At 49.3% G+C, this 14,998-nt stretch overlaps 1 protein-coding gene across 6 annotated transcripts in view; it reads left to right on the top strand.

Annotated features, from left to right (window-relative positions):
• The window catches only part of LOC112237561 (zinc finger FYVE domain-containing protein 9-like), a 52,595-nt gene that overhangs the window by 16,122 nt on the left and 21,475 nt on the right, over positions 1-14,998 (top strand). For 5 of the 6 annotated variants that reach the window (XM_042329214.1, XM_042329213.1, XM_042329217.1 and 2 more), the window contains exons 4-9: positions 1,010-1,632; positions 1,745-2,779; positions 3,480-3,579; positions 8,596-8,772; positions 8,897-9,060; positions 13,761-13,893. In XM_042329214.1, coding sequence (XP_042185148.1) covers positions 1,010-1,632; positions 1,745-2,779; positions 3,480-3,579; positions 8,596-8,772; positions 8,897-9,060; positions 13,761-13,893 — 2,232 coding nt within the window. The remainder of the gene's footprint in view (positions 1-1,009; positions 1,633-1,744; positions 2,780-3,479; positions 3,580-8,595; positions 8,773-8,896; positions 9,061-13,760; positions 13,894-14,998) is intronic. The other variant, XM_042329215.1, reaches the window with a different exon arrangement.

Genomic DNA, 14,998 nt, shown 5'->3' with positions numbered 1-14,998 from the left:
TCACAATACACCATAAAGATGAAGCGAAAACATTTTAATTCTTTAAAATTTGTGCAAATGTATTAAAAATGGAAAAACATACCTTTATTTACATAAATATTCAGACCCTTTTCTATGAGACTTGAAATTGCGCTCAGGTGCATCCTGTTTCCATTGATCAACCTTGAGATGTTACTACAACTTGATTGGAATCCACCTGTGGTAAATTCAATTGATTGGACATGATTTGGAAAGGCACACACCTGTCTATATAAGGTCCCACAGTTGAGTATCAGAGTAAAAACCAAGCCATGAGGTCAAAGGAATTGTGCTTCAACAAAGTACTGAGTAAAGGGTCTGAGCACTTATGTCAATGTAATTCATTTATTTAATTTTTTTGTAAATTGCTGTGGGGGAGGGTAATCACTACACTGTAGTGCTACGGGAGTAGGGATGGGTACACCAGCTAGATACTAACCTCCGCGTAATGTTAACAGAACTACGGTTAAAGAAGTGCTCGGCAGGCGGGGGTGAAGGACACTACTGCTGTAGGACACTGTACTGCTGTAGGACACTGCTGTAGGACACTGTACTGCTGTAGGGCACTGCTGTAGGACACTGCTGTAGGACACTGCTGCTGTAGGACACTGCTGCTGTAGGACACTGCTGCTGTAGGACACTGTACTGCTGTAGGACACTGTACTGCTGTAGGACACTGTAGGACACTGCTAGCAGCCGCCTGGTGTCGTCGTCCCCCCAGCGGTTGGCATCGCTGTTGCGTCACCCCCACCTACTGTGCCCGGGAGATGGTGTCATCATGGTTTTATAGGTCACGTTCCCCTGCTCTGGTGTTGCATGCATCAACCAATGGGTGCATGCCACGTCGTTGACTGTGCTGTGGGGCACCAGATAGCAAAAACATATGCGGTTAGCTGATAGTTAAAATACCTATCCAGTCGTTGTAAGATCTGGCAATGCCTGCGCAGAAGAACGTGCCCATAATCGCTCTCTCTCTCTGCCCCTCTTCTAGATGAGACAGACAGTCCCACTCTGTCGGATGCTAAGTGGAGTCAGATCCTGGCCCCTCCGACCCACTTCCTGTCTCTGAACCCTGCTCTGGCTTTGACCCCTGACCCCAGGGACGGGGACAGTCCCCTCCCCTTCAAGACCCTTCCAACCCTCGACCAGTCCTCTAACGACTTCCAGGGGCCTGACTCCAAACGCCACCCCGCTGCCAAGCCTCCTTCCTGGGGTGAGGAGAGGCCAGGCCGCACTGCGGAGGTCCACAGCCCTCCGCTCCCCCAACCCAACATCGGCAAGCTGGTGGGGGGTGAGGAGGGCTTGTCTCCCCCTGTGCCGGCTTCCTCTAGCCCCCCTCCTTACCACCACCACCACCTGGCCCTGGAGAACGGCTTCACCTCTATCAGCTCCTCTTGTCCTGCTCTCAACGGGCTCAGTGAGGAACCCTGCAAGGGGAACCAAACAAGGGTGACCCCTTCAAACCACCAGCCGCCTGCCCCCTCTGACCCACGTCCTGATGTCCCTCTGGAGGGTAGGGAGGGGGAGAGGAGTGGTGGAAGCTCTCACATTAGTCATTCACACTTTACCTATGAGGAGAGCCTGGGAGGGGACAGACAGGTGGCAGACAGACAGGTGGCAGACAGACAGGTGGCAGACAGACAGGTGGCAGACAGACAGGTGGCAGACAGACAGGTGGCAGACAGACAGGTGGCAGACAGACAGGTGACAGACAGGAGACAGACAGGTGGCAGACAGACAGGTGGCAGACAGACAGGTGGCAGACAGACAGGTGGCAGACAGACGGGTGGCAGTAGATGAGTCTAACCCCTGTCTGGAGACAGAGAGCACTTGGGTTGCGTCACCCATACAGGAGAGGGACAGAGAGGAGGCTGACATGGCTGGGGGACAGTCACAGGACACTGGGGGGAGAGGACAGAATGGAGGATGGAGAGGGGGAAGACCGGGAGAAGACTCTGGGGGGAACGTACAGAATGGAGGGGTGATGGAAGAACTGAGAGGGGGGAGAAAAGAGTGTAGGAAGGCTTCTCAGAAGGAGAAGAGGTTGAACGGAGAGCTGGACAAGAGTGGGGGTCAGAATGGAGAAGTGGCTCTCACCAACGGCCTAGCTACTGCAGGGGAAGAAGAAGAAGAGAGAGGGTCTCTCACACCTCTCCCCTCCAAGGAGGACTCTGTAACAGAGGAGAAGGAGATGGAGGAGAGCAAGCAAGAGCACGAAGGAGGAGGAGAAAGAGGTGGTAGCTCTTTCCCCAAGAAACTGAACAACAGTTGTTTGCAGCCGGTGAGCTTGCCGTTCGGCGGGGCACGTCCAAAACAGCCGGTCAGTCTCAAACTCCAGATCCCCCGGCCCCTATACGAACAGGTCCAGAACCAGCTAGCGCCTTCTGCTAACACCGCCGGCAGCGTTACTGGTGGCGGAAAGAACAAGAACCTTGAGAACCGTGGCGGTGCCGGAACCATGGATACGGCAACTGTACTTGCCTCGGGCGACCCTGGTGGTGGTGGCGGTGTTGTGAAGGGGGAGGTGCTAACCGGGGAGTCTCCGTCATCATCGGGCCTGGTGGAGGTGTCAGAGAGCAGCCCGGATAATGACTTCCAGGCAGGGCAGCATCACCAGGGGGCTCTGCCCAGGAAACAGCTCTCCTCCCTGGGGGATGTAGCCCCCGTGTGGGTCCCTGACTCCCAGGCTCCAGTCTGTATGAAGTGCGAGGTCCGCTTCACCTTCACCAAGAGGAGGCATCACTGCAGGGCCTGTGGAAAGGTGGGTGGAGTCTATACAGCAGGGCTTTTCAACCCTGTTCCTGGAGAGAAACCCTCCTGTAGGTTTTAACTCCAACCCTGTTCCTGGAGAGAGACCCTCCTGTAGGTTTTAACTCCAACCCTGTTCCTGGAGAGAGACCCTCCTGTAGGTTTTAACTCCAACCCTGTTCCTGGAGAGAGACCCTCCTGTAGGTTTTAACTCCAACCCTGTTCCTGGAGAGAGACCCTCCTGTAGGTTTTTAACTCCAACCCCAGTGTTAATTCACCTGCTTCAGTTTATCAACCAGTTTCTTGTTAGAATCTGGTGAGCTAGATTAGGGAGTGTGTAGGCGTGTCTCAGAGCAGGCTGTTAAGCCCAATATAATGGTCTCTCTCTCCAGGTGTAATGTAATGGTGTGTGTGTGTATCTGCCGGTGTAATGTAATATTTGTGTGTGTGTGTGTGTCTCTCCAGGTGTAATGTAATGGTGTGTGTGTGTGTGTGTGTGTGTGTGTGTCTGTCTCTCTCCAGGTGTAATGTAATGGTGTGTATCTGCCGGTGTAATGTAATATGTGTGTGTGTGTCTCTCTCCAGGTGTAATGTAATGGTGTGTGTCTGCCGGTGTAATGTAATATGTGTGTGTGTGTCTCTCTCCAGGTGTAATGTAATGGTCTCTCTCTCTCCAGGTGTAATGTAATATGTGTGTGTGTGTCTCTCTCCAGGTGTTCTGTGCTGCCTGCTGCAGCCTGAGGAGCAGACTGATTTACATGGACAGGAAGGAGGCCAGAGTCTGTATCACCTGTCACTCTGCCCTACTGAGTGGTGAGTCACTAATACTACTGGTCTAGGATCAGCTTACTACATCCCCTTTAGAATTGTATCCATTAGGATTTAAACACAATACTGGTCCTAGATCAGCATCTACTAGTACATCTTCCTTGGGTTCGGACGGGGTTGGGTGTTTTACGTTTCCAGATCCTATGTCGATCTTGATCAAGTATCCTATTTCAACCCGGTCCCCGAGAGCTCCCTTGAGCAACCCGGTCCCCGAGAGCTCCCTTGAGCAACCCGGTCCCCGAGAGCTCCCTTGAGCAACCCGGTCCCCGAGAGCTCCCTTGAGCAACCCGGTCCCCGAGAGCTCCCTTGAGCAACCCGGTCCCCGAGAGCTCCCTTGAGCAACCCGGTCCCCGAGAGCTCCCTTGAGCAACCCGGTCCCCGAGAGCTCCCTTGAGCAACCCGGTCCCCGAGAGCTCCCTTGAGCAACCCGGTCCCCGAGAGCTCCCTTGAGCAACCCGGTCCCCGAGAGCTCCCTTGACCAATCCTATATACTGTATCTCTATACATACTTTTGGTAGTGTAGCATACCTGGTCCCCGAAGCTCTCATTCCATAATCATCTGCATTAACATAGTTGGTCTGTATCTACTATACATACTTTTGGAAGTGCTTTCCACTAGATGTTGGAACATCTCATTCCATAATCATCTGCATTAACATGGAGTTGCTTTCCCCTTTGAACATTGCTGCTATAACAGCCTCCACTCTTCTGGGAAGGCTTTCCACTAGATGTAGGAACATTGCTGCTATAACAGCCTCCACTCTTCTGGGAAGGCTTTCCACTAGATGTTGGAACATTGCTGCTATAACAGCCTCCACTGTTCTGGGAAGGCTTTCCACTAGATGTTGGAACATTGCTGCTATAATAGCCTCCACTCTTCTAGGAAGGCTTTCCACTAGATGTTGGAACATTGCTGCTATAATAGCCTCCACTCTTCTGGGAAGGCTTTCCACTAGATGTTGGAACATTGCTGCTATAACAGCCTCCACTCTTCTAGGAAGGCTTTCCACTAGATGTTGGAACATTGCTGCTATAACAGCCTCCACTCTTCTGGGAAGGCTTTCCACTAGATGTTGGAACATTGCTGCAGGGACTTGCTTCCATTCATCCACAAGAGTATTAGTGAGGTCGGGCAATGATTCATCCCAATGTTCCAATTCATCCCAAAGGTGTTCGATGGGGTTGAGGTCAGGACTCTGTGCAGGCTAGTCAAGTTCATCCACACCGATATCAACAGACTATTTCTGTATGGACCTCACTTTGTACACGGCGGCATTGTCATGCTGAAACAGGAAAGGGCCTTCCACAAAGTTGGAAGCACAGAATTGTCTAGAATATCATTGTATACTGTAGCGTTAAGATCCCTCACAGCCAGACCATTATTTATCCTCCACCAAACTTTACAGTTGGCACTATGCGTTGGGGCAGGTAGAGTTCTCCTGGCATCTGCCAAACCAAGATTAGTCTGTCGGACTTGCCAGATGGTGAAGCGTGATTCATCACTCCAGAGAACGTGTTTCCACTGCTCCAGAGTCCAATGGCGGAGAGCTTTACACCACTCCAGCTGACACTTTGCCTTGCGCATGGTGATCTTAGGCTTGTGTGTGGCCGCTCGGCCATAGAAACCCATTTAATTAAGCTCCCGATAAACAGTTATTGTGCTGACATTGCTTCCAGAGGCGTTTTGGAACTCCGTAGTAAGTGTTGCAACCGAGGACATATTTTTACGTTCTACGCGCTTCAGCACTCGGCGGTCCCGTTCTATGAGCTTGTGTGGCCTACCACTTCACGGCCGAGCTGTTGTTGCTCCAAGACGTTTCCACTTCACAATAACAGCACTTACAGTTGACCGGGGGGCAGCTCTAGCAGGGCAGACATTTGACGAACTGACCTGTTGGAAAGGTGACATTCTATTACGGTGCCACGTTGAAAGTCATTGAGCTCTTCGGTAAGGCCGTTCTACTGCCAGTGTTAGTCTATGGAGATTGCATGGATGTGTGCTTGGTTTTTATATACCTGTCAGCAACGGGTCTGGCTGAAATCGCCGAATCCACTCTTTGAAGGGGTGTCCACATACTTTTTTGTGTGTCTAAAAACCCAAACAGCAAGCAATGCAGGTGTAGAAGCACGGTGGCTAGGGAAAAACTCCCTAGAAAGGCCAGAACCAAGGAAGAAACCTAGATAGGAACCAGGATCTGAAGGGTGGCCAGTCCTCTTCTGGCTGTGCCGGGTGGAGATTATAACAGAACATGGCCAAGATGTTCAAATGTTCATAGATGAACAGCAGCGTCAAATAATTATAATCACAGTGGTTGTCAAGGGTGCAGCAAGTCAGCACCTCCGGAGTAAATGTCAGTTGGCTTTTCATAGCCGATCATTAAGAGTATCTCTACCGCTCCTGCTGTCTCTAGAGAGTTGAAAACAGCAGGCCTGGGACAGGTAACACGTCCGATGAACAGGTCAGGGTTCCATAGCCGCAGGAAGAACAGTTGAAACTGGAGCAGCAGCAAGGTCAGGTGGACTGGGGACAGACCGTAAGGAGTTATCAGGCCAGGTAGTCCTGAGGCATGGTCCTAGGGCTCAGGTCCTCCGAGATGGAGAGAGAGTTAGAGGGCGCATACTTAAATTCACACAGGACACCGGATAAGACAGGAGAAATACTCCAGATATAACAGACTGACCCTAGTCCCCTGACACACAAACTATTGCAGCATAAATACTGGAGGCTGAGACAGGGGTGTTCGGGAGACACTGGGGCCCTGTCCGACGATACCCCCTGACAGGGCCAATCAGGAAGGATATAACCCCACCCACTTTGCCAAAGCACAGCCCAGACACCACTAGAGGGATGTCTTCAACCACCAACTTACCACCCTGAGACAAGGCCGAGTATAGCCCACAAAGATCTCCCCCACGGCATGAACCCGAGGGGGGGCGCCAACCTGGACAGGAAAATCACGTCAGTGACTCAACCCACTCAAGTGACGCACCCCTCCTAGGGACGCCATGGAAGAGCCCCAGTAAGCCAGTGACTCAGCCCCTGTAATCGGGTTAGAGGCAGAGAATCCCAGTGGAAAGAGGGGAACCGGCCAGGCAGAGACAGCAAGGGCGGTTCGTTGCTCCAGAGCCTCTCCGTTCACCTTCCCACTCCTGGGCCAGACTACACTCAATCATATGACCCACTGAAGAGATGAGTCTTCAGTAAGGACTTAAAGGTTGAGACCGAGTTTGCGTCTCTGACATGGGTAGGCAGACCGTTCCATAAAAATGGAGCTCTATAGGAGAAAGCCCTGCCTCCAGCTGTTTGCTTAGAAATTCTATGGACAGTAAGGAGGCCTGCGTCTTGTCACCGTAGTGTACGTGTAGGTATGTACGGCAGGACCAAATCAGAGAGATAGGTAGGAGCAAGCCCATGTAATGTTTTGTAGGTTAGCAGTAAAACCTTGAAATCAGCCCTAGCCTTGACAGGAAGCCAGTGTAGGGAGGCTAGCACCTGAGTAATATGATCCATTTTTTTGGTTCTATTCAAGATTCTAGCAGCCATATTTAGCACTAACTTAAGTTTATTTAGTGCTTTATCCGGGTAGCCGGAAAGTAGAGCATTGCGCAGTAGTCTAATCTCGAAGTGACAAAAGCAAAAACCAGTCAAAAGTTTGGACACAGCTACTCATTCAAGGGTTTTTCTTTATTTTTTACTATTTTCTACTTTGTAGAATAATAGTGAAGACATCACAACTATGAAATGACACATATGTAATCATATAGTAACCAAAACCGTGTTAAACAAATCCAAATACAGTGGGGCAAAAAGTACTGTCAGCCACCAATTGTGCAAGTTCTCCCACTTAAAAAGATGAGAGAGGCCTGTAGTGTTCATCATAGGTACACTTCAACTATGACAGACAAAATGAGAAAAAAAATCCAGAAAATCACATTGTAGGATTTTTAATGAATTTATTTGCAAATCATGGTGGAAAATAAGTATTGTCACCGACAAACAAGCAAGATTTGAGGTGCAGTTCCCTCTAATGAATTTATCCAGGAGAGAGACCGTTTCCTCATAGCGCTTGATGGTTTTTTGAGACTTGAAGAAACTTTCAAAGTTTTTAATTTTCCGGATTGATTGAAAAAAAAAATCCTATCCAATTGGCAGTTACAGTATGGACTCAGGAGAGGCAAAGGTCGCGAGCCGTGCGTCCTCCGAAACACAACACATCCAAACTGCACTGCTTTTTGACACTATACCCACTTAACCCGGAAGCTAGCCGCATCAATGTGTCGGTGGAAACGCTGTGCATTGCGTCCGGCCCACCACAGGAGTTCCTTGTGCGTGATGGGACAAGGACATTCCTGCCGCCCAAACCCTCCCCTAACCCGGACAATGCTGGGCCAATTGTGAGCCACCCCATGGGTCTTCCGGTCGGCTGTGACGGAGCCTGGACCCGAATCCAGATTCTCTAGTGGCACAGCTAGCACTGTGACAGTGCTTTAGACCGCTGTGCCACTCAGGAGGCCCTCTGACCTTTGACTTAAGGTAATGATGTTCTGTCATTTCTCTTTGCTTATTTGAGCTGTTCTTGCCATAATATGGACTTAGCCCTATTTGGTAAAAGACCGTCTTCTGTATACCACCCAATCTTGTCACAACACAACTGATTAACTCACGTATCAAGAAGGAAATAAAATCCACAAATGAACAAGGCACACCTGTTAATTGAAATGCATTCCAGGTGACTAATTCATGAAGCTGGTTGAGAGAATACCAAGCGTGTGCAAAGCTGTCAATGCAAAGGATGGCTACTTTGAAGAATCTTAAATATATTTGGATTTATTTAACACTTTCTTTGGTTACTGTATGATTCCATATGTGTTATTACATCGTTTTGATGTCTTTTCACTGTTATTCTACAATGTAGGTCTGAACTTTTTGACTGGTACGGTGTGTGTCTCAGTCCTTTACTTCTCCCTTTATCTTGTTCCTCTGTCTCTCTCTGCCCTCAGCTCATTCGAGGGAGGGTATGTGTGACATGTCTAACCAGAGTCCTAACTCCAACAACCCAGCAGAGTACTGCAGTACCATCCCACCTCTGCAGCAGATCCAATCCTCAGGGACGCTGAGCTCCCTTCCCCCCACTGTCATGGTCCCTGTGGGAGTTCCTAAAACACCCGGCTCAGAGGGTAACCATCCCCCATACACCCACCTGTGTTATAACTTTTTCATCTCACCAGCGCTAGTTTTTACTCTGGTTTCTTCCTCTGTGTTTGAAGTATTTACCAACAGTGACCTGTCTGTGCGTCACAGGGTCTCTCGCGCGGGAGCAGAGGAGGGTGTGTTTTGCAGACGGGATCCTACCCAATGGGGAAGCAGTGGAATCCCCCAAGCCCCCTGCTACCAGCCCCGCTCCCTCGCGTCCATTGGCCGTCTCGCAGAGTTCCAACAAATCCTCCACTGCTGATTCGTCAGAGGTACGGTCTGCACCACAGGTCAAAAAGTCTTTATTTTACAGTTTGTTGAAGAGGAACATTAGCAAAAGTTGAGTATTTCCAGTTAAAAATTGATGTTCTGAGGTGACCTGGGGCTGGGTTAGGATTAGGAGGGAACCCACAGCAGGGCAAATTGTCACTGCATTGACCTTAGCCAAGAGAGATGTTTGTAACCCTGTGCTAAAATAGTCTGGCTGACACCAGCTCTCTAAGTCTTCCTGACACCCCCCCTAGGGCTGTGCCCTCAGACTTCAAGGTGGCACCCTATGCTGGTTGGACTTTATAATGAAAATTAAGAACACATTCTTATTTACAATGACGGTCTCGGAACAGTGGGGTTAACTGCCTTGTTCAGGGGCAGAATGACAGATTTTGACCTTGTCTGCACAGGGATTCGATCAAGCAACCTTTCGGTTACTTTCGGCACTACGCTCTAACCACTGGGCTACCTGCCACCCCAGGATATCCATCCCTGTTTTTAGAATTTAACTAATCATGATCGGTTGTTTTACACAGGACCACCTCACACCTTCTGTTTATAGCCAGCCGCCCTTCCGGGATAAGCTAGCTAGTACAAACCTTCGGAGTTCGGACATTTGAATAGGACAAACTAAATCATCACACACATTTTCAAAACGTTACAACTCCTATACACTAAAACGAGTGACATATTAGACAACTGCAACCTGTTGAACATTACCATCTTGTGGTTAGCAAGTTGCCCATGAAAATAGCATGCATGACCAACAGATGATCTGTATTCCCAGTCATGTGAAATCCATAGATTAGGGCCTAATGAAATTATTTCAATTGATTGAGTTCCTTCTATGAACTTTTAACTCAGTAAAATATTTGAAATTGTTGCATTTATTTTTGTTCAAACTAAAATATAATTATTTAGCCCTTTTAGCATAAATTAGTTCAGGACTAAAATGTGGTTTAACAAATCACATGGAGAAACATGTTTAAAAAAAAAAGTTTGCTGTAAATAATTTTAAAAAATTAAATGTAAGTTTCTAAATGTTTTCGTCACTTACACAAGATAATAGGGGTTGACCTGATTTCTGAGATTAGCCTCTGTCCCTCATACAGACAATATATCTGTTAGGTCCCTCAGTCAAGTATTACAAATCAAGCACAGATTCAACTACAAAGACCAGGGTGCTTTTCAAAAGCCTCAACGTTTCATATTTTTGTCAGTGTATGTGAAAGTCCTACTAAACAGTCTCTGATGCGAGTCAGAAGTTTGCAAGCCTCGACACAATCATGACCTTCAAAGGGAAACCCAGCCGCGAGCTGCCCAGTGATGCAAACCTACCAGACGAGCTAAATGCCTTCTATGCTCGCTTCAAGGCAAACCACTTTAAACGGGTCAACATTCACAAGGCCACAGGGCCAGACGGATTACCAGGATGCGTACTCAGAGCATGCGCTGACCAACTGGCAAGTGTCTTCACTGACATTTTCAACCTCTCTCTCTCTGTAATACCTACGTTTCAATCAGAGCACCGTAGTCCCTGTGCCCAAGAACGCCAAGGTAACCAAGGTAACCTGCCTAAACGACTACCCCTCCCCACGTAGCCATGAACATGCTTTGAAAGTCTGGTCATGGCTCACATCAACACCACCATCCCAGGAACCACGGACTCACTCCAATTCACATACCGCCCCAACAGATCCACAGACGACGCAATCTCCACACTGCCCTTTCCCACCTGGACAAAAGGAACATCTACGTGAGAATGCTGTTCATTGACTACAGCTCAGCGTTCAACATCATAGTGCCCACGAAACTCATCACTAAGCTGAGGACTCTGGGATTCAACACCTCCCTCTGCAACTGGATCCTGGACTTGCTGACAGGCCGCCCCCAGGTGGTAAGGGTAGGCAACAACTCATCCGCCACGCTGATCCTCAATACGGTGGGCCCCTCAGGGGTGCGTGATTAGTCCCCTCAAGTACTCCCTGTGCACCCATGACTGAGTGGCCAAACACAACTCCAACAACAAGTTTGCTGATGACACAACAGTGGCAGGCTTGACCACCAACGACAATGACACAGCCTACAGGGAGGTGGTCAGTGTGAACTGGCAGTGTGGTACCAGGACAACAACCTGTCCCTCAACGTGAGCAAGACAAAGGAGCTGATCAGGGACTACAGGAAAAGGAGGGCCGAACCCGCTCCCATTCACATCGACGGGGCTGCTGTCCACATCAGTAAGGACCTATCATGGTCCCCCCCAACACACACACACCAATAGTCGTGAGGAGGGCACAACAACACCTATTCTCCCTCAGGAGACTGAAAAGATTTGTTATGGGTCCCCAGATCCTCAAAGTTCTACAGCTGCACCATCGAGAACACTGGTTAGATCACCACCTGGTATGGAAACTGCTTGGCATCTGACCACAAGGCCCTACCTAGGGTAGTGCATACCGCCCAGTACATCACTGGTGCCGAGCTTCATGCCATCCAGGACCTCTATACCAGGCGGTGTCCTCTACTCAAAGTCCAGGACTGTTCTTTCTGCTACCGCACGACAAGCTGTACCGGACCACCAAGTCTGGGACCAAAAGGCGCCTTAACAGCTTCTACCCCCCAAGCCATCAGACTGCTGAGCAGCTTCTACCCCCCAAGCCATCAGACTGCTGAGCAGCTTCTACCCCCCAAGCCTTCAGACTGCTGAGCAGCTTCTACCCCCAAGCCTTCAGACTGCTGAGCAGCTTCTACCCACCAAGCCTTCAGACTGCTGAGCAGCTTCTACCCCCCAAGCCTTCAGACTGCTGAGCAGCTTCTACCCACCAAGCCATCAGACTGCTGAGCAGCTTCTACCCACCAAGCCTTCAGACTGCTGAGCAGCCCCTACCCCCCAAGCCATCAGACTGCTGAGCAGCTTCTACCCCCAAGCCTTCAGACTGCTGAGCAGCTTCTACCCCCAAGCCTTCAGACTGCTGAGCAGCTTCTACCCACCAAGCCTTCAGACTGCTGAGCAGCTTCTACCCCCAAGCCTTCAGACTGCTGAGCAGCTTCTACCCCCAAGCCTTCAGACTGCTGAGCAGCTTCTACCCACCAAGCCATCAGCCTGCTGAGCAGCTTCTACCCACCAAGCCATCAGACTGCTGAGCAGCTTCTACCCCCCAAGCCATCAGCCTGCTGAGCAGCTTCTAACCCCCCACACACATTCATATTCCTTTTACGCTGCTGCTACTCTGTTTATCTATGCCTAGACACTTTACCTCTACCTACATTACCTCAACTAACCTTTACCCCACATGGACTCTGTACCGTAACACCCTGTATATAGCCTCCACATTGACTCTGTACCGTAACACCCTGTATATAGCCTCCACATCGACTCTGTACCGTAACACCCTGTATATAGCCTCATTGTTGTTACTATTTTTCCTTGAGTTTATTTAGCAGATTAACACAATTAAATGTTTTATAATTTAGTAGTCTCTTATCCAGAGTGACTTGCAGGAACAATTGAGTTCAAGTGCCTTGCTCAAGGGCACATCAACAGATTTTTCCCATAATCGGTTCAGGGATTCGAACCAGGGACTTTTCGGTCATTGGCCCAACGCTCTTTAAGGCCTAGGCTCTCAGCAACACATTATTTACTGAATGTGAAGAGATATCTTCCCATGACTGACTAAAGATCATTCAACTGCAGTGTTCTAGAATGGAAGATCATTCAACTGCAGTGTTCTAGAATGGAAGATCATTCAACTGCAGTGTTCTAGAATGGAAGATCATTCAACTGCAGTGTTCTAGAATGGAAGATCATTCAACTGCAGTGTTCTAGAATGGAAGATCATTCAACTGCAGTGTTCTAGAATGGAAGATCATTCAACTGCAGTGTTCTAGAATGGAAGATCATTCAACTGCAGTGTTCTAGAATGGAAGATCATTCAACTGCAGTGTTCTAGAATGGAAGATCATTCAACTGCAGTGTTCTAGAATGGAAGATCATTCAACTGCAGTGTTCTAGAATGGAAGATCATTCAACTGCAGTGTTCTAGAATGGAAGATCATTCAACTGCAGTGTTCTAGAATGGAAGATCATTCAACTGCAGTGTTCTAGAATGGAAGATCATTCAACTGCAGTGTTCTAGAATGGAAGATCATTCAACTGCAGTGTTCTAGAATGGAAGATCATTCAACTGCAGTGTTCTAGAATGGAAGATCATTCAACTGCAGTGTTCTAGAATGGAAGATCATTCAACTGCAGTGTTCTAGAATGGAAGATCATTCAACTGCAGTGTTCTAGAATGGAAGATCATTCAACTGCAGTGTTCTAGAATGGAAGATCATTCAACTGCAGTGTTCTAGAATGGAAGATCATTCAACTGCAGTGTTCTAGAATGGAAGATCATTCAACTGCAGTGTTCTAGAATGGAAGATCATTCAACTGCAGTGTTCTAGAATGGAAGATCATTCAACTGCAGTGTTCTAGAATGGAAGATCATTCAACTGCAGTGTTCTAGAATGGAAGATCATTCAACTGCAGTGTTCTAGAATGGAAGATCATTCAACTGCAGTGTTCTAGAATAGAACCATTGCCCAAATAACTTTCTATCACTGTATTTACAACCAATCACAGCAGAGATCTGTCCACTTCACCAGTCCACCTGCATTTGACAACTACCACTTTTTGCTATAACCACACCCCTCCCTCCAGGCGTTGTCCCCGGCCCCTGCAGCCCCAGTGGGAAGCCCTGTAGGCAGCTCCATCAGTCTAATTCCGGAGGACGGACTTCCTCCCATCCTCATCTCCACTGGAGTTAAAGGAGGTACGGGAGGCCACGGCACAGGTGCTTGACCTATACATCCTCACTGTCGTCCTGCTGTATTGCTGTGTCTGGGCTGCTTTCATGGGCCCATGTAGCATGCTGGGAGGGTCTGTCTGGGTCTGCTTTCATGGGCCCATGTAGCATGCTGGGAGGGTCTGTCTGGGTCTGCTTTCAACCCCTAGCCCATGTTGCATGCTGGGAGGGGTCTGGGTCCCTTTCATGGGCCCATGTTGCATGCTGGGAGGGGTCTGGGGTCTCCTCATTCATGGGCCCATGTTGCATGCTGGGAGGAGTCTGGTTCTGCTTTCAATTAGGCCATGTTGCATGCTGGGAGGAGTCTGGTTCTGCTTTCAATTAGGCCATGTTGCATGCTGGGAGGGGTCTGAGGCTGCTTTCAATTAGGCCATGTTGCATGCTGGGAGGGGTCTGGGGTCTGCTTTCATGGGCCCATGTTGCATGCTGGGAGGAGTCTGGTTCTGCTTTCAATTAGGCCATGTTGCATGCTGGGAGGAGTCTGGTTCTGCTTTCTAGGCCATGTTGCATGCTGGGAGGGGTCTGAGGGCTGCTTTCAATTAGGCCATGTTGCATGCTGGGAGGGGTCTGGGGTCTGCTTTCATGGGCCCATGTTGCATGCTGGGAGGAGTCTGGTTCTGCTTTCATTAGGCCATGTTGCATGCTGGGAGGAGTCTGGTTCTGCTTTCAATTAGGCCATGTTGCATGCTGGGAGGGGTCTGAGGCTGCTTTCAATTAGGCCATGTTGCATGCTGGGAGGGGTCTGAGGCTGCTTTCAATTAGGCCATGTTGCATGCTGGGAGGGGTCTGGGTCTGCTTTCATGGGCCCATGTTGCATGCTGGGAGGGGTCTGGGTCTGCTTTCAATTAGGCCATGTTGCATGCTGGGAGGGGTCTGGGTCTGCTTTCAATTAGGCCATGTTGCATGCTGGGAGGGGTCTGGGTCTGCTTTCAATTAGGCCATGTTGCATGCTGGGAGGGGTCTGGGTCTGCTTTCAATTAGGCCATGTTGCATGCTGGGAGGGGTCTGGATCTGCTTTCATGGGCCCATGTTGCATGCTGGGAGGGGTCTGGGGTACATGTACATAGGGAACCCTTTTCAGTGGGCTTGGATG

Source organism: Oncorhynchus tshawytscha, linkage group LG10 (genome assembly GCF_018296145.1).
Source record: "Oncorhynchus tshawytscha isolate Ot180627B linkage group LG10, Otsh_v2.0, whole genome shotgun sequence".
Taxonomy (NCBI): domain Eukaryota; kingdom Metazoa; phylum Chordata; class Actinopteri; order Salmoniformes; family Salmonidae; genus Oncorhynchus; species Oncorhynchus tshawytscha.
Note: the sequence above shows the minus strand (reverse complement) of the source record. Positions and strands in the feature narration are given on the sequence as shown.